This window comes from Gobio gobio (assembly GCF_949357685.1).
Source record: "Gobio gobio genome assembly, chromosome: 14".
Classification (NCBI taxonomy): Eukaryota; Metazoa; Chordata; class Actinopteri; order Cypriniformes; family Gobionidae; genus Gobio; species Gobio gobio.
The window spans coordinates 40,479,653-40,506,519 of NC_137107.1; the positions used below are offsets into that span (position 1 = coordinate 40,479,653).

The 26,867-nt window shown below is 35.8% G+C and overlaps 2 protein-coding genes across 2 annotated transcripts in view; both read left to right on the plus strand.

Moving 5' to 3' along the window:
- On the plus strand, positions 1-26,274 carry nek6 (NIMA-related kinase 6). Its single transcript, XM_079834947.1, has 10 exons — positions 1-151; positions 13,551-13,628; positions 13,940-14,083; positions 16,873-16,935; positions 17,020-17,130; positions 17,322-17,430; positions 17,531-17,638; positions 19,884-19,978; positions 22,025-22,138; positions 25,567-26,274. Exons 2-10 carry the CDS (start codon positions 13,566-13,568, stop codon positions 25,675-25,677), a joined length of 918 nt encoding a protein of 305 aa, XP_079691073.1. The 5' UTR covers positions 1-151; positions 13,551-13,565; the 3' UTR covers positions 25,678-26,274.
- The window catches only part of LOC307137479 (uncharacterized protein), an 890,992-nt gene that overhangs the window by 141,807 nt on the left and 722,318 nt on the right, over positions 1-26,867 (plus strand). The window lies entirely within an intron of this gene.

A 26,867-nucleotide genomic window follows, 5' to 3' on the forward strand; every position in this document is an offset into this window, starting at 1 on the left:
GGTTCACTGCAGTCACAGATCACAGACATGTGATGCGCGGGGTGTGACTCAAACTTGCGTGGCCCGTGACATTAGTGAGTCTGGAAACTGACCAAAGGGGCTTCGCAACATTTTTCAGCACTGTAAATGTCTCAGGCACCGCGCTGGAGAGGTAAGTGGAACTACTGCGTGACTTTTAACCCGATTTGTTGAAAACACGATGCTCGTGACGGTCGCGCGCCTAACGATAAGGTGTTACAGTTGCACAACGTGTTAATGTAGAATACAAAGCTCTCATTGGGGAGCATAATGTCGCTCTAGTAGGCTACAGTAAAAAAGAGAGAGAATCTAAAAGAACACAAGGCTGTTTCGTTCCTTTGGATTAAACTCGCATGTAACGTGCACATGCTTTAGTTCACGTCTACTGCTCGTGCGCGGAAAATAGATCTGTTTTGAAAGTTCATGCATCTGTTTTTCTTCATATTAGGGCCTAGTTTCGCTCCTTTATATCTTTCCAAAAGCTTAAATAAGAATAAATAAACCCAACACAATCGTATCGCACTGTAAATGCTGTGTAAGGGAAATTAGCAAGTATAAAGGAAACATTGAATATGTTCCTCTAGTTTAACGGGAACACCCACCTTCACACTGTAACTTCGACTATATGTGCAAATGTAAATTACAGTTTTTAATCAACACTTGCACGCGACCGTGGCTCATTTATGATGGTAATAAGTCGCTTTTAATGTTCAGTTATTTGTATGCAGAGCGCTTGTTTCTTATAAGGAAAAGCTGACTCCGCCCACACACACGGTTTGTTTGTATCCATTCACGTGTTTTTTGGACTCAAAGTAGCGTTTTTCTCCCGTTTCATTAAGATGACTCATACAAAATGACAATTGCAGGAAACATGTTAAACAAAAAAACATTGCATTCTAGCAATGAACAGAAATTAAATATGTAATATATAATTTAAACAAATATTTTTGAATATATGGATATGAGGCAAAAAAAATATTTTTATATTATTTATTATATAAATAAAATACAAATCTTATATATTTTCAAAGGGGATATAAAGTAATTGGGTATTTGACAGATTTTATGCTAAAATTAATACACAGACACTTTACTGTAGCTAGATTTGATGAACTATAGCGTGTCACACTGCTGTCTACATTTTTGCAGTGTTTCCTCTTAATGTCAAGATATTTAGGCTATACAAATGTATTAGTTAAAGTTGCATTGAGTATATGCATGACTTGATATACTAACATTTGTTGTTTTCACCGGGGCACGTTCATTGCAAAACAAGTCAAACATTGATGATATGACCAAATGATATTATCATGCAGGTCTCTCTCTCTCTTATGTGTGTGTGGGGGTTTCTGTGCATGCTCAGGGTTTTTTGGAAGTGAGATTGTGGATGTGTCGGGGTTTTTTTGCGTTTGAGACAGTGGAGTTGTTAGATCTGTAGCATTTGATCGAGCGGAAACACAAGCGCATGACTCAGAGTCAGCGGAAGACTAACGTAGGTCACTTCCTCAAGACCATAATGTTAATATAGTCAAATCTTCTTTTAACCTTAACCTTAAAAGTTTGTTGGAAGTGGCCTGTCCATAAAACATGGCCAATATTTGCAACCTGATCTCAAAGAAAGATTTTTTCATGAGCCGAGGATTTCGTATGATTTCTTAAGGTGTGCAGTGTATGAAAATGAAAATAATTATAATAAGTATAATTAGAATTGTATAAACAACATGATTTTTTGAAAAAGGTAACTATTTTACGAGATGTAGATTTCATATGAATTCGTACGATGGGAATTTTATGAAAAAGTAGGATTTTGTTTGAAAAACGTAACTATTTTATGAGTTAGTGATTTCATGTGAATTTGTCCGATGTGAATTGTATGAAATCATGATTTTTTTTGAAAAACGTAACTATTTTACAAGGTGGCGATTTCGTATGAATTCGTAACACGCGAGTTGTATGAAAACAGGATTTTTTTTTGCAAAACGTAACTATTTTACGAAGTCACGATTTCATATGAATTTGTACGATGTGAATTGTATGAAAACATGATTAAATGATTTTGTTCGTACGATGTGAATTGTATGAAAACAGGATTTAAAAAAAAAAACTTAACTATTTTACGAGGTGGCGATTTTCGAAGGAATTCGTACGACATGAGTTGTATGAAAACAGGATTTTTTTTTGCAAAACGTAACTATTTTACGAGGGCACAATTTCATATGAATTCGTACGATGTGAATTGTATGAAATCATGATTTTTTTTGGGAAGATTTTACTATTTTACGAGGTGGCGTTTTCGTATGAATTTGTACCATGTGAATTGTATGAAAACATGATAATTTTGTACAATGTGAATCGTATGAAATCATGATTTTTTTTTAAAAACGTAACTATTTTGCGAGATGGCGATTTCGAATGAATTCGTACAACGTGACTTGCATGAAAACAGGATTTTTTTTGTAAAACGTAACTTTTTACGAGGTCACAATTTCATATGAATTTGTACGATGTTAAATGTATGAAAACATGATTAACATTTTTTGTTCGTATGATGTGAATTGTATGAAAACAGGATTTTTTTGAAAAACGTAACTTTTTTAATGAGGTGGTGATTTCGTATGAATTTGTACGATGTGAATTGTATGAAAACACGATAAAAAAATTGTATGATGTGAATTGTATGAAAAGACGATAAAAAAATAGTACGATGTGAATTGTATGAAATCATGATTTTTTTGAAAAACGAAACTATTTGACGAGGTAAGCGATTTCGTATGAATTCGTACGACGTGAGTTGTATGAAAACAGGATTGTTTTTTGCAAAACGTAACTATTTTACGAGGTCACGATTTCATATGAATTTGAACTATGTGAATTGTATGAAATCATGATTTTTCTGAAAAACGTAACTAATTTACGAGGTGGCGATTTCGTATGAATTTGTACAATGTGAATTGTATGAAATCATGATTTTTAAAAAAAAAACGTAACTATTTCGCGAGATGGCGATTTCGTATGAATTCGTACGACGTGAATTGTATGAAAACAGGATTTTTTTGTTAAACGTAACTATTTTATGAGGTGGTAATTTCATATGAATTGTATGAAAACATTATTTAAAAAATTTTGTTCGTACGATGTGAATTGTATGAAAACATGATAAAAAATGTGTTTGTACGATGTGACCAAGCCTGTAGTGCTCCTCTCAGAAACTGAAGCCTCCACGCCTTCGATCGCCCCCCGGTGGCTGATCCCAACATAGCTCATAAACTCCACCTCTCCATGTATTAGAATGGACGCAAGACACACTAAACAATTCAATTACACTTCAAAAACGTAACTATTTTACAAGGTCACAATTTCATATGAATTTTTACGATGTGAATTGTGTGAAAACATAGGGGTTTTGAAAAACGTAACTTTTACGAGGTGGCAAAGAATTCGTATGATGTGAATTGCATGAAAAGTATGATCTTTTTGAAAAGCGTAACTATTTTGAATTGCAGTTTCGTATGAATTCGTACAATGTGAATTGTATGGAAACGTATGTTTTTTTGAAAAACGTAGCCTATATATTTTACAAGGTGCTGATTTCATATTTATACAAATTTATATGATTCAATCACCAATTTATCAAAATATAAATTTGTTACAAATTACCATAAAATTGCGTTGGCCGACAAAACACCATCAGGGTAACACACATTACAATAAAATAATGCAATAAACATTAACTGAAGTGAAATGGCTTCTCTAACAAGAATAAATGTAGGTTGAGACTTGATTTTGTTCATCCGGAATTGATTATATGGTTGTGGTTTGGTATTGGTGAGTAAATACGTCATCGAGAGAACAGAAGAGATGTCACTGCAAGACAGAGGGGAAGTTATTTTGACTAAAGATAATGTGCATGGATAAATCATTTAAAATATATACTGCAGTATTACATTAAAAATAAGAATTGTCCATTTTGATTTCATGGTCATTTTAACTAATTAACTAATCTAGCAATTTAACTTTTTTTTCTGTAAAAATTACAAACTTTTTTTACAGTGTGTTAATCGCACAGTGTCTACTAAACATTTTTCATACAGAAAAGTCAAACTAGACACAGTATACATACACTTATGAAAGAGTAGTGATGTAGTATGCCATTTTAAACATAGCCATTAATTCCTGTTAGATGATGCTTGTCGGGTTTCTAAGTATTCTAGGGTTTCTAAGAAAAATGTGAATTATCTCTAACCCATCTGAAAATACAAACCGAAAGCACACATGAGCACATGTGGTCTGTGGTGTGTGTTGCACATCCAGATGTGTCTTTGTTAAAATGGTCCGGTGTGTGTGTGTGTGTGTGTGGCACTGTTGCAGGCGGTAGATTCTTCCTTTGCGTTTTTCTTTGCATGAATGGAAGGAAACTGGTACAGGACCGCCGTCTCCTTCCCCTCCACAAAATTTCTTTTTCATTGTTTTTTTCTTCTATTTTATGAGAGCAGGAAATGTTTTTTTACTTCTTTGAACGAGAAATATATGTGCTCTGAGTAGTGTGACTTATTTCAATAAATGATTAGCTACAGTATGATTAAATAGTTTTCAGCAATAATACCTTACTCACAAAGAGTTGACAGTCTGTTCTGTATTAGTGTAGTATAATTTTCTAACTAAATTGCACTGGTTTTCCCATAGTGGGAGATCAAAGTCCATTAAAATAATATATTTACAATCACCAGCGACTTTAGGAACACTTTGCTAGTACTGGGTTGGTCGCCTTTTGCTTTCAAAACTGCCTTAATTCAACAAGGTGAAGGAAACATTCCTCAGAGATTTTGTTTCATATCATGATAGCATCACGCAATTGCTGCAGATTTGTCAGCTGCACATCCATAATGCGACTCTCCCGCTCCACCACATCTCAAAGCTGCTCTATTGGATTGAGATCTGGTGACTGTAGAGGACATCTGAGTTCAGTGAACTCATTCTCATGTTCAAGAAACCAGTTTGAGAAGATTTGAGCTTTGTGACGGTGCATTATCCTGCTGGAAGTAGCCATCAGATGATGGGTCATAAAGGGATGGACATGGACATCAGCAACAATACTCTGGTCGGCTGTGGCGTTTAACCCTCTGGGTTTAACCCTCATTTATGGATCACACTCAGGACCTTCAGGTCAGAAAAGATTTGAGTAAAATCAATTAAATATATTTTTGTTCAATAATATTTTTTATTTTCTCTTTTGGTGTTTTGAGATAATTTTATGATTTATAATGAATATTTATGCAATAATTATGACCCATTTTTTCCCATTGAATATAATAAAAAAATGTATATATATATATATATATATATATATATATATATATAATTTTTTTTAAATTTTTTTATTAAAGCTGTTTTTCATTTAAGAGTCAAGCCTAGGCCTCATGAAAGCAATTTTTTGAATGAGATTGGTGCCATCCGGTGGACACATTGAGCATTTTTATCACGCAATAGCACATTTTTACCACTATAGTGGATCTTGCGTTTTATAAAAAAAAAAAAAAAATCGTAGCTTTATCAGAATGGTCCGAAACTTGGTGACTTTATTGGTACTTGGTATATGAACACCCCAAAAAATTGGGGACAGGATTTGAAAAGTCTAAGTGGTCGTAAAAAAAAAAATAGTCACACTCAGGACCTTCGGGTCAAAAATGACCCTCATAGGAAATGAATGGGAAATTGGCAAAAATATGAAAATACAGAGTTTTTTTTGTGCATACAATCTACAAATCAGCCAGGATGCAGAAAAAAGGACTCAACAGTGAAGGGGTGAATCTCTAAAACATCAAGAGTGCAAAACAGACAATAAAACTCACACACACACACACACACACACACACACACTTATACATACAAAAACACACGCACACACAAATGAGCCATTTGTGTGTGCCATTCCAAAAGCTAATTGTGTTTTTGTGTGTGTGTGTGAGAGAGTTTTTTTGTATGTTTTGCACTCTTGATGTTTCATATACCAAGTACCAATAAAGTCACCAAGTTTCGGACCATTCCGATGAAGCTACACATTTTTTTTTTAATTATAAAACGCTTCAGGTCATTTTTGACCCGAAGTACCCCAGAGGGTTAAACAATGATCAATTGGTACTAAGGGGCCCAAAGTGCACAAAGAAAATATCCTCCACACCATTACACTGCCTGAACTGTTGATACAAGGCTGGATGGATGCTTTCATGTTTCAATTCTCACCCTACCGCCTGAATGTCACAGAAGAAATCGAGACTCATCAGACCAGGAAACGTTCTTCCAATCTTCTATATTCCAATTTTGGTGAGCCTGTGTGAATTTTAGCCTCAGTTTGCTGTTCTTAGCTGACTGGAGTGACTCCGGTGTGTCTTCTGGTGCTGTAGCTCATGGTTATAGCGAATGGTTATTTGAGTTACTGGAATGACCAGCTGGAACCAGTCTGGTCATTCTCCTCTGTCCTCTGGCATCCACAAGGCTTTTTTGCCCACAGAACCGCCGTTTACTGGATATTTTCTCTTTTTCGGACCATTCTCTGTAAATCCCAGGAGATCAGCAGTTTCTGAAATACTCAGACCAGCCCGTCTGGCACCAACAACCATTTCACATTCAAAGCCAATAAAATCACCTTTCTTTGCCATTCGGTTTCTCTGCTTGAACTTCAGCAGATCATATTGACCCATGGCTCTTTGTCAATTCCAAGAACGCAATGTTCTTGTGGAGACCGGTCTTGCCAGGCGACCTCGAAAGAACGAACTTGGAAGGATGCGAGGACACAGAACGCATCCTTGTGAGAATTGAGATATACTGCGACCTTGACAGTCCCAGCATATTGGAACGACCAATGCACAATAATTAATAATTTGTTACATTTATATAGTGCTTTTCTAGGCACTCAAAGCGCTTTACATGGAAGGGGGGAATCTCCTCAACCACCACCAATGTGCAGCATCCACCTGGATGATGCGACGGCAGCCATATTGCACCAGAACGCCCACCACACACCAGCTGATTGGTGGAGAGGAGACAGAGTGATGAAGCCAATCGAATATATACAGGGATGATTTGGAGGCCATGATGGACAGGGGCCAATGGGCAAATTTGGCCAGGATGCCGGGGTTACACCCCTACTCTTTATTTTTAATGTCCACAGAGAGTCAGGACCTCTGTTTAACGTCTCATCCGAAGGACGGACAAAAAATACACCATAACATCACAAACAAATGTCATAACCTATTGAAACAGTTATTTCATATTATAGACATTATTTTCATATCATTTTATATAAATGTTTATTTTACCATTTTTTTTGAGCCTACTATGCTTTGTCAATGTTAAAGTTATTTTTAATATGGCAATAAAATACTGCAGGTTTTCTTCAGGGTATCACTTTATTAAAACGAAGCAAAACAAACAGACTAATGCTCACTTTTACGAGCCGTCACGTATTTGCCAGCTTACGGCGGGAATCTCTTATGTGAGAACGAGAAGTTTAAAGCGTACAGGCTTCCGTGCGTCGACCGCCCGCAGCGTCTTCTGGGATTTTTAACGGTTGAGGATTCTCTCAAGTCGGCATTCGATGCATCCTCGATATCAAGAACACATCCGGGTACTTTCATGTGTCCTCTGTACTTGCGTTCTTGACTATGACGTAGAGCGAGGACGCAAGATCGCTGAAGAACACATATTGAGAAACAGCCCATGTCTACATGCCTAAATGTGATTGGCTGATTAGAAATTTGCTTTAACGAGCAGTTGAACAGGTGCACCTAATAAAGTGGCCAGTGAGGTTTTTGTGTGTGTGTTTGCAAATAAATGTTCCTAAATAGTTTTTTTGTGGTGATCTACTTTCATATACACTCTAACACACATAGCGGATATTGCGGTTTCACTCTTGTAAAGTGCCTCTTTCAAAATATTTGTATAAAGGTTGTTCATAACATTGAAGTAGTGCTCGCTAATCCGCTAACATGCTTATTCTGCTAATCACTCTTTATTATGGCTCGAAGGCACAGAATGTTACAGGCACCGCAGTTTGTGTGCATTTGTGAATGTGGGTCAGTAGGTTTGTCTGGAGTTTGTTTAAAATAAAACAGGACTTGTTTATACATGTCATGTCGCACAGTGTGGAAGAAAACATGTGCCCTGAAGACTACACACCCTCATGCCGATAATCCTATGGTTCTGCAACATACCTGCAATGTATTATTTTCTCACTTTTCTCTGGTTACACCTATCTGATACCTGGATCAGTACTACTGACACCAAAACTCTCCTTTTTTAACATGTCAGTTATCAGGCAGACGAGACCGGTCTAGTCTATTAGGCTTGGTCATTATGTCAAGCTGAAAAAAAGCACCAGATGCAATTGCATCAGGTATCAGAAACACTATCTGGATAAAATGTGTATCCCTGCACATCTCTAGAAGTCAAACATTATATGCACCAGTGTTTTATCTTTTGATCCTAATGTGTCCTACACATGTAGTACCTAAAATGTAGGAAATTCCCTTAATATGTTGAGCGTGGGTGATTGTGAAAAAATCTGCTGAAACAAGGCGATAAGAGACTAGAAGAATTTGTGTAAAAGCATTTGTGCATGTTATCATCAAAATCATTTTCTGCTGCTTATAGTAGGGAAGTATGCAATGTCGGATGCAGGCTAAAGGCTACATCTAACGCTGGTAGGTCATGTGATAATGACAGCATGGTGAATGTATGTCCTGATTACGTTACACACATTTATACTACATAATGTACTTTTTTAGCAGTCGTTACAAAATAAGTTCCCACTCAACAGAGTATGCGATTTCGGACGCAGCCTAAGATTATTGTTAAAGGGGTAGTTCACCCAAAAACTATCCCATGATTTATTCACCCTCAAGCCATCCTAGGTGTATATGACATTCTTCTTTCAGACGAATACAAATATATTATAATGGCAGTGAATGGAGAACGAGATTTTGAAGCCCAAAAAGGGCATCCATTAGGGATGCCACAATTCTCAATATAATATTGAACCGTTCGGTACGGCATTCACGGTTCAATATGCGCTTGTGAATTGCGTTTTTTTCGGTTTTGCATTGAATTAATTATTTTTCTACAAATTCTATCATTTGCCTCCATCCCAAATATACTGAACAACGCAACATATATTCACATCACACGTTAGTGGTAGAGTTATAATCACGGAACACTAGTTATTCACAATCACGAAAGCTCATTATTTGCATGCGCTTTAAATCCTTGCCGGTTAAACATTTCATTCGCGTGCTTTAGGGATGGGCGATATCTTATCGTTTGCGATATACCGGTAAAAATTCTCCCCACGATAAGAATTTGTCTTCCCGCGATAATAACGGTAAAGCCTAGTTGATAGCGCGACCCATCCGCACCGTGCCACCGCTGGCCGTCTCTTGATGCTTAAAGCGTTTACTTTATGATGGCCGCGGTGGCTGCGTTCGTCAATTTGTTAAGCTGAACGGGGGTTGGAGAGAGATTTGTCTTGTGGTGCCCCCCGCAGCACTCGGTGTCCTAAGCGCCGCGCAATGGGAGCGGCGGCACTGAATCCGCATCTCACGTGCAGAGCGAAAACTACTATGGCGGAAGCGTTCATAGCTAAACGACTGGCTACCTGAGGGCAATCTGAACCATACAGATGTATTTTCACTCGCTGAGCACTTGGACTGAGCGCTTGAGAGATTCGCTCTGTCTCAATCGATCGGTAAAGCACACTATTTCAGTTCATCTCAATGAATGCGCAGTATTTGACGCGCAGTAAACACTAGTGTGAGGCGCGACTGAGAGCGCTCAGTGTTTCACACACACTCACAGAGAGAGCGAGAGAGCCTTATACCACACAGAATTGACGTGCTACATGTAAACAATATCCTTTGTTGTATTTTCCTGTAAAATAATGGCGTTTATTTGGAATTATTCAGCCTTTCATGAACAGGAAGAACCGAATGCACAAACGGGAATCTCATTGGCTGGTGTGCACCTATTACTGTGCCTGTTTTGATTTCAGCAAATCAGTTTGAATGAGCGCTGACAACGTGATTAATATTCATGAACCCAGAAGCTCATTATTCCTTAGTGCAGTTTATTTTTATTAGTAGAAGAATTTGTGGTATTATCAACTCAAATTACTGAAGTTCTATCAATAAATCTTTATTTTCAACTTTTTTGTAATCTGAAGACATTTTTGGGATAATTACTTTAGCTGTTTCTGCTATTTTTACCACTGTTTGCACCATGAGTGTATGAATAAATACAGAATCAGTTTACATGTAAAACTTGTCATTGATTTCAAAATTATTATTGTTTGTATTGTGTGATGTTTTTTTAGCACAGTTGCACTATTTAAACATTACCTGCACTTTTACAGAAGACAATTATATCTGCAACTTTTCCATTTCTGAAAAGGCTGGTGTGGAATTTTACATAAAAAATAATAATTAATTATATATATAATATATATATATATATATATATATATATATATATATATATATATATATATATATATATTTTTTTTTTTTTTTATTTTTTTTTATGTATTATAGGAGCCTATTTGATGACATGTACGTTTTACTTTAGATCATTGTTTGTTTTTCTGAAACTCGCAAGAATGCATGCAGTTCTCACTTGTATCCAAAAACATGGGGAATGATACTACATTTATCGTCATTGATATCGTTATCGCAATAAATACTAGAAAATATCGGGATACATTTTTAAGTCCATATCGCCCATCCCTAGCGTGCTTATGCACGGTTTTAACATGCGCTTTTCCGAGCGCGCGCACTAAACGCCTGTCAAACACGCGTTTGCTGGACTAAGAAGTCGTCTTACTGCGCTAATCCTGTCAAATACACACAAAGTTAACATAAACACAGTCTGTTATGTCTAAAGTGAAAGAAAAATCGGTGTGTGTCTGTATATCAGATGATCGCAGGTCTTAAATTGACAGCAGCGCAGCCTATAGTGGACACGCTGTCCTTAAAGGGACAGTTCACCTCCAAAATTAATTCATTATTTACTCTAAAATTGTTCCAAACCTGTATTCATTTCTCGATGACAGAATTTTATTTTTTTAAGTGAACTATCCCTTTAATGTTAATACAACAACAAAAGACAAAGAGAAAATCACTCACTGCTCTTGACTGAAAAACGAATACAGTAGCTTTAATAAGAATCCGTGTATATTTTATAGTGAAGTCTATGTAGTGTTTTATTTTTACATTTATTCATTCAATTTCATACTTAAATGCTGCTTTACAGCTCTGAGCTGCCAGTATAAATCTTTATATATATTTATTTTATATTATACAATACACTAGGAATGTGTACAAGGGTTTTTTTTTTTAAAGTAAAGTTTTAAGTTTAAGTAAGGTTTTTCAATTCTTTTAAGTAAAATAAAGAAAGAGTATTGCAATAAAAAATAGTCTTTTTTCTCCTTTACCTCTTGCTGTTCCTGTCGCCTAATAATAGAATAACAAAAAACTGATGTGACAAGCCATCAGAACCGAACCGAACCGAAAACCATGGTTAAAAACCGAGGTATGTATTGAACCGTGGACTAACTGTATTGTTGCATCCCTAGCATCCATCCATCATAAACATACTCCGCACGGCTCTGTGGGATTAATAAAGGCCTTCTGAAGCGAATCGATGCGTTTGTGTAAGAAAAATATCCATATTTAAAACTTTAACAACTAAAATAACTAGCTTTTGGCAGGCGGCCCGAAACGCGATGTAGGAGTAGCATAAGCTTTGACGCCTCTCGTGGTTCATACAAATAGTGCTGGGCAAAAAAACTCAAGCTTCTCTTCTCTTATATCGAAATCCACCAGCATTTCTCTTTAAAAAAATTCGTTTTAGACTTCTAATTTGTGACCGGTGTTTTGTTTTGCTCTATCCTCTGCGCTTCCGCTTTCGTCAATGCATCTGCATCATGTGTCAGGTCTTTCGTCGTAAATCGATGTGTGTGGCCGTCTGTCGGAGATGGTTATTTTAGTTTATAATCCATTTAAATATGGATATTTTTCCTTATACAAACGCATCGTTTCGCTTCAGAACGTCTTTATTAACCCCCCTTGTGGGGGGTTGATAATGGATAGATGCACTTTTTTGGGCTTCAAAATTTCTTCCTCAATTCACTGCCATTATAAAGCTTGGAAGACCCAGGATTTTTTTTTTATATAACTCCGATTGTATTTGTCTGAAAGAAGAAAGTCATATACACCTAAGATGGCTTGAGGGGGAGTAAATCATGGAGTAATTTTCATTTTTGGGTGGTGAACACATGACAGTGTTCTTAGACGTTGTACTGACACCTGTTAGCATGGATATATCAGCATAGGTCTGGGTGATCTATTAAATATACACAATATATTTTTGATGGCTTTGCTGGTGATATAAAATTAAGCAAGCCTTGTGTTCATTTAGTACAATTTTTTTTTTTACTACATTTTACTTGCAGTAAACATCTTAAATCTTATTTTTAACAACAGTTGGCTGTCTGATAGAAATGGACATTTCTCTGTTTTAAAAAAGGACTATACTGTTCAAATGTTTTGGGGCAGTACGATTTTTTTTAAAGGACATTGATAATTGTATTTTGCAAAGATGCATTAAACTAAAAAGTGACTGTAAAGCCATTTATGTTACAAAAGATTTATATTTCAAATGAGATTATTTTCTTTTGAACATTCTATATATCAAAGAATCCTATAGCAATATTATTAACAGTGTTCAACATTTATTATAATAAGAAATGTTTCTTGAGCAGCAAATCATCATATTAGAATGATTTCTGAAGGATCATGTGACACTGAAGACTGGAGGAATGATGCTAAAAATTCAGCTTTACATCACAGGAATAAATTACATTATTATATATTCAAATGGAAAACCTGTTTTTACGGTATTTTTGATCAAATGAATGCATCTTTGGTGAGCATGAGAGACTTCTTTCAAAAATCCTTAAAAAATCTTACCAACCCTAAACCTTTGAACGGTATATTGTGTAAATAAATAAATAAAAACATCTGTTGAATGTCATCGAAAGGCTAATATGGCTCAGCTTTCTCCTTCAGTGTAAGTCTTTGGGATGTTTTTCCTTTGCTGGGCGATTGTAAATGTCTAAACATTTGTGTTTAGGTATCAATCCTCTCCACATCACAAAAAAATGCAGGAAATACCACAAAATTCCATATTGCCGTTCATGGTTCCTTCGAATCTCTTTCCCTAAATTTGAGCAGATGCAATAGTGATGCTCATTTTAGCAAACACTTCAAATTAGCAGTTCATCCACTGCTGTTTCAAAGCACTGCTCGACAGCTGCTCGTCTGATCTCAGCCTTTGTTCGAACGGTTCACGATTGCTTTTAATCATTACTGAAAAACTACAATTAAACAAAGCAGCCATCTGGAAATGAAACAACCTGTCTGATGAAGCAGACGTTGCGAATGCCTGTCTTTTGATTGACTCCATGTCCTTTGTGTTGCCTGTAGGTCTGGAATGTCATTATGGAGCAGAACAGCCTTCAAGATCTGAATAAGAATTACACGGTGCCAGTACAGAACGACCAGGTCTGACCACACACACACACCGCCCACATCACATGTGCAGCTGCTGGCACAGACACGCTGTTAAAACACTCATCAACGGCAAACAGACGCTTTTATGAATCGTCAATCCCATAATGCTGACATTATCACACTACTCTTACACTGTCTCTTTCTGTTCCTCTGTCTGTCTCTTAGAGGAACATGCTATTACATTTGACATGTACATTTAAGCATTTGGCAGATGCTTTTATACAAAGCGACTTACATTGGTACACATTTTATCAGTTCTTGATCTCCCTGGGAATTGAACCCATGATCTGTTTGTTCTACAGGAAGACTGTAGATATGGATATGAATACTATTCGTATCTGTCCAACTTCCTCATCGAGAAAATGATTGGCCGCGGTCAGTTCAGCGAGGTTTATAGAGCCACATGTCTACTGGACAACCGGCAAGTGGCACTAAAGAAAGTACAGGTGAACATTTGCATGAATTGAAATTGCATTTTAGCATACCACACATACAGTTTTTGGAGTGTGCTGTATGTATACTAAGCACAATACCTCAATATTCTGTATGCATAGATGATCTATTGTATTTGACAAAATGTGCAATGTATAACCAGTGAAAACTGTGGAATAGAGAATCCCATAATGCAATGCGCTTGACTTAAACCTTGCATTGCCACTGTGACAGATGAACCAAGAGCAATTCATTACTAAACAATGATGTATATAATACAATATAAATAAATTAAATTATTTATTCAATGTGGTGAGATTATGTGATCTTTAATATCTTTAACATCTGTTTAACATCTTGACTCACCAATGAGTCACCAAAAGTTAACAAAAGTGGATTCAAATATAATATAATTCATATAATAAATAATACATATTTATAAATTAAATTAATTATGCAATGTGGTGAGATCATGTGATCTTTAACATCCCTTCTGTGACTCACCAATGAATCACCAAAAATTAACAAAGTGGATTAAAATATAAATAATATAATATAATTAATATAATATAATATAATATAATATAATAAATAATAAATATTTATAAATTAAATCATGTGATTTTAACATCCCTTCCTTGACTCACCAATGAATCACCAAAAATTAACAAAGTGGATTAAAATTTAATTCATATAATAATATAATATAATTCTTATAATAAATAATAAATATTTATAAATTAAATTAGTTATGCAATGTGGTGAGATCATGTGATCTTTAACATCCCTTCTGTGACTCACATATGAATCACCAAAAATTAACAAAGTGGATTAAAATATAATTTATATAATATAATTAATATAATAATATAATATAATTCATATAATAAATAATAAATATTTATAATTTAAATTAATTATGCAATGTGGTGAGATCATGTGATTTTTAACATCCCTTCTTTGACTCACCAATGACTCACCCAAAGTTAAAGTGGATTAAAATATAATAAATATAATATAATTCAATATAATATAATAAGTAATAAATATTTATAAATTAAATTAGTTATGCAATGTGGTGAGATCATGTGATTTTTAACATCCCTTCCTTGACTCACCAATGAATCACCAAAAATTAACAAAGTGGATTAAAAAATAATGAATATAATATAATATAATTAATATAATAAATAATAAATATTTATAAATTAAATTAATTATGCAATGTGGTGCGATCGTGTGAATTTTACCATCCCTTCCTTGACTCACCAATGAATCATCAAAAATTAACAACGTGGATTAAAATAATAATTAATATAATATAATTGATATAATATATATTTATAAATGTAAGTAATTATGCAATGTGGTGAGATCATGTGATTTTTAACATCCCTTTGTAAGATTACACATTTATACATTGTTATATCTAGGTTCCAATGTAATAGAATATAACTGAAAACATTATCTATATTTGTGTTTTACATTTTGAAGTAAACTTGAGGAAATTCTAAGATTACGTCAGGCCGTGTAAGTGTTTGAGACATTAAGTCTTTTGTCTTTATGCACTTCCTGACTATTTACCATGACAAGTTTAGAGCAATACTGCCTGAGTGATTGGATTAGCATCTATGCATTTGAATGACACTGTTATGCTGATTGAATTACGGCTGATGAGACAGGAATGTTTGGGGTCCCTATTTTCCCATGTCTCCTCCCCTGCTGTATAATCCCTCCCCCTGAAATGTAGATAAATTGCATTATTTTGTACTGTTAAATTAGACATTGTTTTCGGACGACCTGCAGCACAGAGAGTTCTCATTAAAAGAATAACTTCTGTTTGATCCCGAAGTCTCCTGGTCTTCATCTTCTGAGTTTCCTACACTTTAGAAGATAAAAGTTCACAACACCTTCCTTGACTCACCAATGAATCACCAAAAATTAACAAAGGGGATTAAAATATAAATAATATAATATAATTTATATAATATAATTAATATAATAAATAATTAATATTTATAAATTAAATTAATTATGCAATGTGGTGCGATCATGTGATTTTTAACATCCCTTCTTTGACTCGCCAATGACTCACCCAAAGTTAAAGTGGATTAAAATATAATAAATATAATACAATATAATATAATAAATTAATATAAATATTTATAAATTGAATTAATTATGCAATGTGGTGAGATCATGTGACTAATGAACCAGGGTGATTTTTAACATGTTCCTTGACTCAAATGAATCATTAAAAGTTAAGACATTTTTACATAAAATTGGTTTAAAATGCAATATATTATAAAATAATATGAATAATTATAAAGAATATAAATTATACATATTTAAATCGAATTAAACATACAATGTAGAGGTCATGTGACCAGTGAACCAATAATTATTTGTATATCTTTTTAATACAACAAAATTGGATTAAAAATGCGAATTAAATATATAAAAATGTATAATTTATTCCACATATTAGATTAAATATGCGATGCAAATGAGGTCATGTGAGAGTATGGCATTGGACTTTTTTATCTTTACATTTTTTATACTATTTTAATTTAGTATTTGTAAGAAACAGTGACCAGTATACTGTGAAATATGCTTGTAGCATTGCGATCGAGATCTCTAAAATCCTGTGCAAATAAGCAATTTGGTGAACTAAGAAATCTTGTTGTCTTCTAGTTGTGGAATCTGTTTTCAAAATGGTTGAATGAACCGTGATTTAAGATGCTGACAGATTTAGCAAGATCTGCGTCCGGGTGTATGTTGTAATATTATGATGTTTTCTCAGATCTTTGAAATGATGGATGCTAAAGCCCGGCAGGACTGCATTAAAGAGATCGACTTGTTAAAGGTTAGTAGCATGTGATTTTGAACTCATGCATGTTTCTCTATATGTGACAGTTTGTGATATTCAATTTTCATCCTGTAATTGCAGCAACTGAACCATCCAAATGTCATAAAGTATCTGGCCTCATTTATTGAAGACAATGAGCTGAATATTGTTCTGGAGTTAGCAGGCGCTGGTGACATGTCCCAGATGATTAAGGTCCGTCTCACCTGACACATTAAATGGCCAAAATTGGGGGGGGGGGGAAATGAAAATTATGTCATTAATTCCTCACCCTCATGTCGTTTAAAACCCATAAGACCTTCATTCATTTTCAGAACACAAATGAAGATATTTTTGATATCTTAAAAAGGTTTTAGCTAACGATAATAACCCTGGCATGTGTGTAGTATTTTAAGAAGAAGCGGAGGTTGATTCCTGAACGAACGATATGGAAGTATTTCGTGCAGCTCTGCAGCGCACTGGAACACATGCACTCCCGCAGAGTCATGCATCGAGGTAAACGCACACTCTTTCTGAAAGAGACACGCATGATTTCTTTCGTTAATGTTCCTCTATTTCTTTTGTACTCCTGACAATGTTTGTGTGTGCGTTTCAGATGTAAAACCGGCCAACGTCTTCATCACAGCTACTGGAGAGGTCAAACTCGGTGACCTTGGACTAGGCCGATACTTTAGCTCCAAAACCACTGTCGCACATTCTCTAGGTAACACTGACGATCCACACAAACACTCACATAAACACACACTTCATGCATGCACAGAACCAGTCCTGACTAGGGTTGAGTACCGAAACCCGGTGCCAATATATGTGATGTGATCTACGAAAACCCAACACATGGTGAAATTTGACCTTTTACAGCTTTTGATACCATATGAAATATATTTTCAAATATATTTTCATTTCTTTCAAGGCTTGTCTGAAACAGAAGTTATGGTTATCTAAAGTCGGCTGATCGCTATGATTTTTAGGAACGGAATTTTGTGAAAAAACAGGTTTAAATAACCGCCACCCCTTTTTTCGCATAGACATGAAAATGCACTATCCAACTTTAAATGGCTGTAATTCAAACATGATTTGGGATATAGACCTAAGGTTGGTCTTGTTTTAAAGAAGACACTTTGTAGATTATTGTAGATGTCAAATAAATATGAAAGTAAAATAGAAAATAAGTTATAAAAGTTTAAGTTTATGAAAATGCAAAAAATATATATTTTATAATAATATGTATTTTACAAAAAATGTTTTACTCTAAAACTACAAGACAATCAAAGCCAGAAATATGAACAAGTTGTGTTCAAAGTTTTAGGTTGATATATCAAAAAATTAGCTTTCAGTAAGAGTTTGTTTGGGCGCAGTACCAAACTTTCCCACCCAAGCTCCATTACTAACCATATTTATAGGGCCCCATTTCCATATGGTTTGAGTGATCTGAACCATATATTTCCATAATTTTCATACATTTTATGAAGTAGACTATAGGCAGTTTAGCAGTATTTGATTTGAATTCAACCTCTAATAAATATAAAAGAATGTGCATTATATATCACTGCTATATTTTTTCCCTTTATATTTAAAACATTTCCAGAACTTTTTATTAAAAAAAAAATTGACTGTATGTTATATTTTGAACTCTTGGCAGGAAAACAAATTGGTTGTCTACAAATCTTTATTTTTGTTTATCTTTAGTTTATCACTATTTCAAAATAAAGGTCTGAACTGCATATGAAAATATGAAAACTAGAATTTATCAGCATCTCTACACAAAGGGACTAGCTAACGTTACTCTGAAGAGAACAGCAATTTAGTAAGTAGTGAAATACATTTTCTATTGTTTATCATGGACTGTCTCTGAACTTGTGATCATTGTTGTATGTTTATATTGCACAGCTAGTGTACATTTTTAGAATAGCAAGCACAACGCACCTGCAGCATAGCTAAACTCCTCTTCAGTAGCTTCCTCATCAGATCCTTCATCTCTGTATGTGAAATAATCCATTATATGATCGTTTAGGGCACTGAAATCACCAGGATTAAGCAGATTGAGGCAAGCGAGATCACAAAAGCGATCAGTTAATGTTACTTCAGACTCCGTTGTTATCTTGTGCTCCGTCCGCCATCTCACGATACGATAACGTATTAAATAAAAACTTTGCGTGCCGTAGTTTACATAGGACTGGAGGGAAATGCTTTGATACACCTTTATTCTATATGTAATGGGTTTATTTTGATGGGTGAACTGTCTTTGTGGTGTTAAGAGAGCGAAAACTGGCCGTTTTTTTTTTTTTTTTGCACCTCCGCTGGGCATGATCTAAATAAACATTAGAGAAAGACGCAGTCTTTCCAGCTTGCCGCTATAAATCGCAATTTTCTGCACTAAACAAGTGATTTTTGCCACAATATTTTTAGAAATGATAGACAAGATGTTTTAGAATAATAATTTAATGAAAACCCAATTTTGACAAAAAAATGGACATTCAACCTATTCTTCGATTTTGCTGAAAACGTTCCAGCGCGACATCCGACGGGTTTTCCCAGATCGCATCACTACTGCTGTTATTACTGTAACTGTTATTTAGAGTTAAATTAGGCCTGTTGTAGTTGGGTTAGGTGGCTTTTGGTGTACTGTGAATTTGTTAAGCAGATTGGGTTTTGTATTTATTTATATTTATATATTTAAGTATACTTTAAACTTGTAATAAATTGTTCAATTTAAATAATTTAAAAAAAATCAATAAAAAGCCATTCTTTAATCTCATCCATCTCGTTTTGTGGCTCTTTTTTTTTTTTAAGTATCGGTTCAAGCACCGTTTAGGCACAGGTACTGTTTTAAAAGTAACGGTTTGGCACCTGTATCGAAAAAACCCCAAACGATAACCAACCCTAGTCCTGACAATACAATGTACTCTAAATACACAAATGTGCTTAATGTGTATCTGTGTCCTTTCCAGTTGGAACTCCATATTACATGTCTCCCGAGAGGATTCATGAAAACGGATACAACTTCAAATCGGACATCTGGTCTCTGGGCTGCTTGCTGTATGAGGTACACAAACACACATGCATTCTATGCACACATACACACGTCTCTTATACTCCCCCAGGTTGCATTTATTTGATCAAAATACAGTAATATTGTGAAATATTATTACAATTTAAAATAACTGTTTTCTATTTTGATATATTGTAAAATGTTGTTTTTTTTTTTCTTTTGATGCTTCAGTGTCACATGATCCTTCAGAACTCATTCTAATGTTCTGATTTGCTGCTCAAGAAACATTTTTTATTATTATTGCCTCATTTTTTCAGGATTTCTTCAGAATTAAAATGTGAAAAGATTTGAAGTCTTTTGTAAAGTCCATAAAAGTGCATCCACCCATTATAAAAGATATCTACACGACTCTGGGGGGGTTAATAAAGGCCTTCTGAAGCGAAGTGATGCGTTTGTGTAAGAAAAATATCCATATTTAAAACTTAATAACTAGCTTCAGACAGAAGGCCTACAAAAGTCGATTTACGGCAAAAGGATGTAGGAGTAGCGTAAGCTTTAATGCCTCTCGCGGTTCAAACAAATAGTGCTAGGCAACAAACTCAAGCTCCTCTTCTTATACCGAAATCCTCCAGCATTTCTCTTTAAAAAATCTTGTTTTAGACTTCTGTGTTCACACTGCACGATGGATCGGCGACAAGGGGTTTCACACTGCATGACTGTACAAGAGGAAGAATCGCTGACAGCTCTGTCCCGACCGCAAACTACGTTTCACAACAAAACACGAGAAATGAGAAGGAAACAACGCAAGATCACACGGGTGCTGGAGTTCTCGCGCGAGACTGGAACTGTTATTAAAAATATGCACTGCATATCTAACTCTGGGGGGGTACGGTGAATAAGCTAAAGTCCCAAAAAGTTGGCGTGTTCCTTTAAATTGATGCAAGTGTGAACTGATATGTAATAGAGACATTTCTTAATAAATCAAATGTTAAATATTTCTAAATATGGATAATGTGCTTTTTTTTCATTTATGGTGGCTAGTTTGCATTGTGATTTTTAAGTTAGTGTTTAGTTTTACCAATAACAGTGCAAGCTGTGGCATACTGTTGATTACCATAAAAAAATCATTTTGATTTGTCCTTTAATTTGAATAAACAAATAGAACGCATTTTATAGTAATGCACTTGCAATCATAGTCTATCTATAGGGCAAGACATTGCACCAGATTAGATGTTGAAATACACAATCTTTTTTTAAAGATCAGCCACTGGGGTTAACATGAAACTAGTTTGATAGTAGGACTCAAATAGTAAGCCTGGCAATTTGCCAACAATACGAGCAAGGACATGAAGAGACGTAATGATCTTTTCTTTAAAGGGGGGGTGGTTGATTATGATTTGGCTTTTTAAACTTTAGTTGGTGTGTAATGTTGCTGTTTGAGCATAAACAACATCTGCAAAGTTACGACGCTCAAAGTTCAAAGCAAAGGGAGATGTTTGCTTTTAAAGAAATCGTTTTTTAAGGACAACAACAAACGACTGGTAGGGACTACACAAGCTTCCTCCCGGGTTAGTGACATCACTGACCCTGAAATTTACATAAACCCTGCCCCTCGGGAACACGTAACAAGGGGGGTGAGATTATCATGGCAGAAAATGCTAATCAATGACTTTAAGTTAACTCCACATCAGCTACATTAGATTCATCAACTAACCATTCAGGAACATCTTGTTGCATTCTACATGTTGTCACTTCTTCTTGAGTCTCTCCATCATTATCCGACTCCGGTTTGAACATAAAAGGCTGAACAGTTTCATTGCCTGTCTTCATGAGGTAATCAGTTCTGCTAACCGGAGTTCTTGAAGCTCCGCCCCATGAGCAGCAGCTCATTTGCATTTAAAGGGACACACAAAAAATTGCATGTTTTTGCTCACCCTCAAAAAGTGACATTTTTACCATGCTATAAAAAATGATCTGTGGGGTATTTTGAGCTAAAACTTCACATACACACTCTGTGGACATCAGAGACTTATCTTGTAAAAAGGGGCAATCAACCACCCCTTTAAAGGATGTCAAGAATTATATTTCTCTCTCTGTCAGATGGCAGCTCTGCACAGCCCCTTCTACAGCGACAAGATGAACCTGCTGTCATTGTGCCAAAAGATTGACCAGTGCGATTACCCACCACTCCCATCAGAGCACTACTCCCAGAAGGTACAACACACACTTAAAGGCTGATCACACGGAACACGTTTTTCTTTTCCATTGTCTTTCACTGTAAACAGACGGACATCTCGTGTCTCACTGACACTGACTACGTTTACATGGACAGCAGTAATCTAATAATTGACCTTATTCTGAATAAGACAATATTCTGATGAAGGTGTTTACATGAGTTGCTTTTAGAATATTCTGTTCATGTTCCTGTTTTACATGTTACAGAACATAGCTCGATTAATGGTACGTCATTACGTCCCCATGCCACGCTACGTTGTCCGACGTCCAATCATAGCGCGACTTTCGTGGGTCTGTTAAAATCAATGGGCTCTGGCAACCTGCTGTAACTTTACCTGCGGGTGTCGCTGTTGGACAGTGTTACTTTATAAAAACGAGTGATTTATACTTTTTAATGTAATTTTTATATATATATATATATATATATATATATATATATATATATATATATATATATATATATATTATATATATATATATATATATATATATGTTGTTTTGTTTTTGTAATATTATATATTGTGTCTTTCAGTTTTTTTTAAGAGACACTCCCCATCTTGCCTCCTTCTTGCCAGCCTACATTTCGAATAATAGCTTTGATTAATTATGAAAATTAAGGTTTCAAAATCGTGATTGTTTGGATTGTTTTTTTTTCTGCCGTCGAGCCAAAGGCGTTTACTGAATGGCCATATGGCTCGCGAGCCTAGAGATCCCGACCGCTGTTGTAAGCAGACAATTATGAATCTGGGATTACAGATACAAACTTATTGTATTTTACTTTTACAATGAGCAGAATTATTACAACACAAAGAAAAAAATATATAGAGGAGGCAGTGTCAGAATGAGCAGTCAAGCAAGACACACACCATAGCAACACGTCATGGCAACGACATTTCAGACTGACAGATATGTAAAAGATAAACGGGACATTTGAGCGCTTTGTTACTGTTTTCTACACGCTGTTATATTAATTATAATTCAAATTCTGTTTTATTTGTCACAATATTATTGATGATTGTTGAGAGGGTCACTTTTGATAAATTTTTTAAAAGGGCAGGGGCTCCAGCCCCCAAAGCCCTCCCCTCTGCACTTGCCTGGCGTGTGTGTGTGTCCTGTCACAAAATGCGGCGAAAACTCCTACACGATGTTAATAGTTCGATTAAGGTGTGTACATGTCTACAATGCACTTAAATAATGCGACTAAAATAGGCATACTCCACATGTCTTAATTCGATTTTTGTTTAATTCGAGTATGGCTTTAACCGGATTAAGGTCATTAGAAATCGCTGTTTACATGGTAGTTTATTAATCAGAGTATGGTCTTAATCAGATTCATATTGGAGTATTGTTGTCCATGTAAACGTACTACTGACTGTGACACTGCATTGTAAAAACTCGTCGCTCAAGTTAAAAGAAGTTAAACTTAAAAAAAAAGACCATGCACTTTTTTCCGTTCCACTGACCTGCGTAAAAACACCTTCTGTGAACCGGCTCTTGCACGCCTCTGTTCTGACAGCTCAGTACTCCAGTGAGCACAAAATCACATGATGCCCAAATATTGGGTGAAATTTGAATTAGAACTATTTTCTATTGTCACATCAGTGCTGAATGAAATAGTTGTAATAGGGTTAAGTCAATGCATAAAGCATGCAATTGTTGAGCCAAATTGCTTTATAGTAGCCTATAAATCTAGATGCACCCTAGCGGCAGCAAATATAATTTGCAGCCAGGGCGTCTAGCAACTCTCCGTTGGCTTGCGAGCTGGAAAAACCAAAGTCTAGTCAGGCCAATCACATCGTGTATAGAGTCGGGGAGCGGGCTTAACATAATGACGGCAGAGTTGCGGCGGATATATATATATATATATATATATAACCGCCGCAACTCTGCCGTCATATATATATATATATACAGTGAGGAAAATAAGTATTTGAACACCCTGCTATTTTGCAAGTTAGAAGTCCCACTTAGAAATCATGGAGGGGTCTGAAATTGTCATTGTAGGTGCATGTCCACTGTGAGAGACATAATCTAAAAAAAAAAATCCAGAAATCACAATGTATGATTTTTTTAACAATTTATTTGTATGATACAGCTGCAAATAAGTATTTGAACACCTGTCTATCAGCTAGAATTCTGACCCTCAAAGACCTGTTAGTCTGCCTTTAAAATGTCCACCTCCACTCCATTTATTATCCTAAATTAGATATTTAGGATATCTACTATGAAGCATGGGGGTGGTAGCATCATGCTTTGGGGGTGTTTCTCTGCACATGGGACAGGGCGACTGCACTGTATTAAGGAGAGGACCGGGGCCATGTATTGCGAGATTTTGGGGAACAACCTCCTTCCCTCAGTTAGAGCATTGAAGATGGGTCGAGGCTGGGTCTTCCAACATGACAATGACCCGAAGCACACTCTCTGTAAGAAGCATATCAAGGTTCTGGCGTGGCCTAGCCAGTCTCCAGACCTAAACCCAATAGAGAGTCTTTGGAAGGAGCTCAAACTCTGTGTTTCTCAGCGAAAGGCCAGAAACCTGACTGATCTAGAGAAGATCTGTGTGGAGGAGTGGGCCAAAATCCCTCCTGCAGTGTGTGCAAACCTGGTGAAAAACTACAGGAAACGTTTGACCTCTGTAATTGCAAACAAAGGCTACTGTACCAAATATTAACATCGATTTTCTCAGGTGTTCAAATACTTATTTGCAGCTGTATCATACAAATAAATAGTTAAAAAAGCATACATTGTGATTTCTGGATTTTATTATTTTTTAATTATGTCTCTCACAGTGGACATGCACCTATGATGACAATTTCAGACCCCTCCATGATTTCTAAGTGGGAGAACTTGCAAAATAGCAGGGTGTTCAAATACTTATTTTCCTCACTGTATATATGTTAACATGTGACCTACCAGTGTCCGTTGCACCACGTAACCGCCATTCACAAATCCTCTCCTGTGGCCTCATGGGATAGTAAAGTGTCCATTTTATGCACACTTCAGACTCTCACCGGAAGTAGTAGGTCATCATCTTTGCCGGCTCTTTTATGAGTACTGTGAATTCAGACATACTACTCTTGTGACATAGGCTGCATCCGAAATCGCATAACATATAGTCTGCGAAAAACAGTATGTGACTAAAGAGTGTTAGACATTTTATGGTAACTTAAACTGACACTGGTAGGTCACATGATAATGACAGCATGACGAATGTAGTACGTCCAGATTACACACACATTCATACAGAACAAGTAATTACTTATTCAAAATAAGAACCTACTCAAGAGAGTATGCGATTTTGGACACGGCCATACTGGTTTTCAGCTACTATATAGTGAAGTATGTTTTTCAGATACAGCCAATATGTGAACATCTTTTGTAAACTGCACACCTTGTATGTGTTTCAGCTCAGAGATTTGGTCAGCATGTGTATAAACCCAAATCCCGACCAGCGGCCCGACATCAGCTTCGTCCTGCAGTTCTCCTCACAGATGGAACGGTGGACGGCCAGCACCTGATACAAACACACACACACACACACACACACACACCTGCAGCCAGGAGAACCATTGCGCAAACCTGTGACCTCTGCTCTCTCAATCCAACTGATCAAGCTATAGAAAGATTCAGAAACGAGTGAAGAGAGAATGCCAACAGTGTCAAGCTGAGCGCTTCTCTAGATTTGTATTGAAAGGAATGCCGATATATTCTGTTGTGCCTCCGAAATGATGTATCAGTGCTGTATGCTGATTGGTTTAGAGAAAGTTGATTAGGTCAGATGACCCAGTGACTCATCTTGATGATGTCAAAGCAAGGTGGTTCTATTTATGCATACTGTTTCTGTAGGCCTATATTCATGACAACATTTAAAGAGCCTTAAAATTGAGTTACTTATCGCTCTTTATGTTTCTGAGACATGCATACATACACACGCACACAATTGTTAAGTGTTTTCCCAAGGGAAAATAGTCGGAGAGATCTTGAAATCTGGTCAAATATCTACCTTGTGAAAGTATTCATTATATTCAATGTTCCAAAGAGGTGTTATTTTTAAGGAATTTTAAAACATTGTCTCTCGTTAAAATGTGTAATTGCCAATAAAATGTAACTGCTGACTTTGTGACCATTGTTTTGAAGACCTTCTGAACGCATTAGGAACTGACAACTCATTATCTAAGGCGCTGGTGATAAGCAAATGAATTAACTACTAACATTTGTGACCATGGGCCACAAAACCAGTCATACGGGTGTGTTTTTAGGGGTTTCAGCCCGTACTTGGCCAGATGGTAGTCCTCAATTTGGGGAGAACCTGAGAAGGCATGACCCTGATTGGCCAATAGGTGGCGCTCGAAATCGCGAAATGGCTCATAACTCCTAAACCGTTGGTCATAGACTCAAGTGTCTGTCTCTCATGACGAACAAATTCAAATTGAGATTTATAAATCACCTGAAAGCTGAATAAATAAGCTTTCCATTGTTGAATGGTTTGTTAGGATAGGAATATTTGGCCGAGATACAACTATTTGGAAATCTGGAATCTGAGGGTGCAAAAAAAAAATCGAAATATTTAGAAAATCGCCTTTAAAGTTGTCCAAATGAAGTCCTTAGCTATGTATATTACTAATACTAATACATTTTTTATATATTTACGGTAGGAAATTTACAAAATATCTTCATGGAACATGATCTTTACTAAAAGAAAAATCGC

Coding starts and splice junctions, on each gene's coding strand:
- nek6 (XM_079834947.1), top strand. CDS start 13,566: ATGGAGCAGAACAGCCTTCAAGATCTGAATAAGAATTACACGGTGCCA. Junction 16,936..17,019: donor AAGAGATCGACTTGTTAAAG/GTTAGTAGCATG, acceptor CTGTAATTGCAG/CAACTGAACCATCCAAATGT. Junction 22,139..25,566: donor CAGAGCACTACTCCCAGAAG/GTACAACACACA, acceptor TATGTGTTTCAG/CTCAGAGATTTGGTCAGCAT.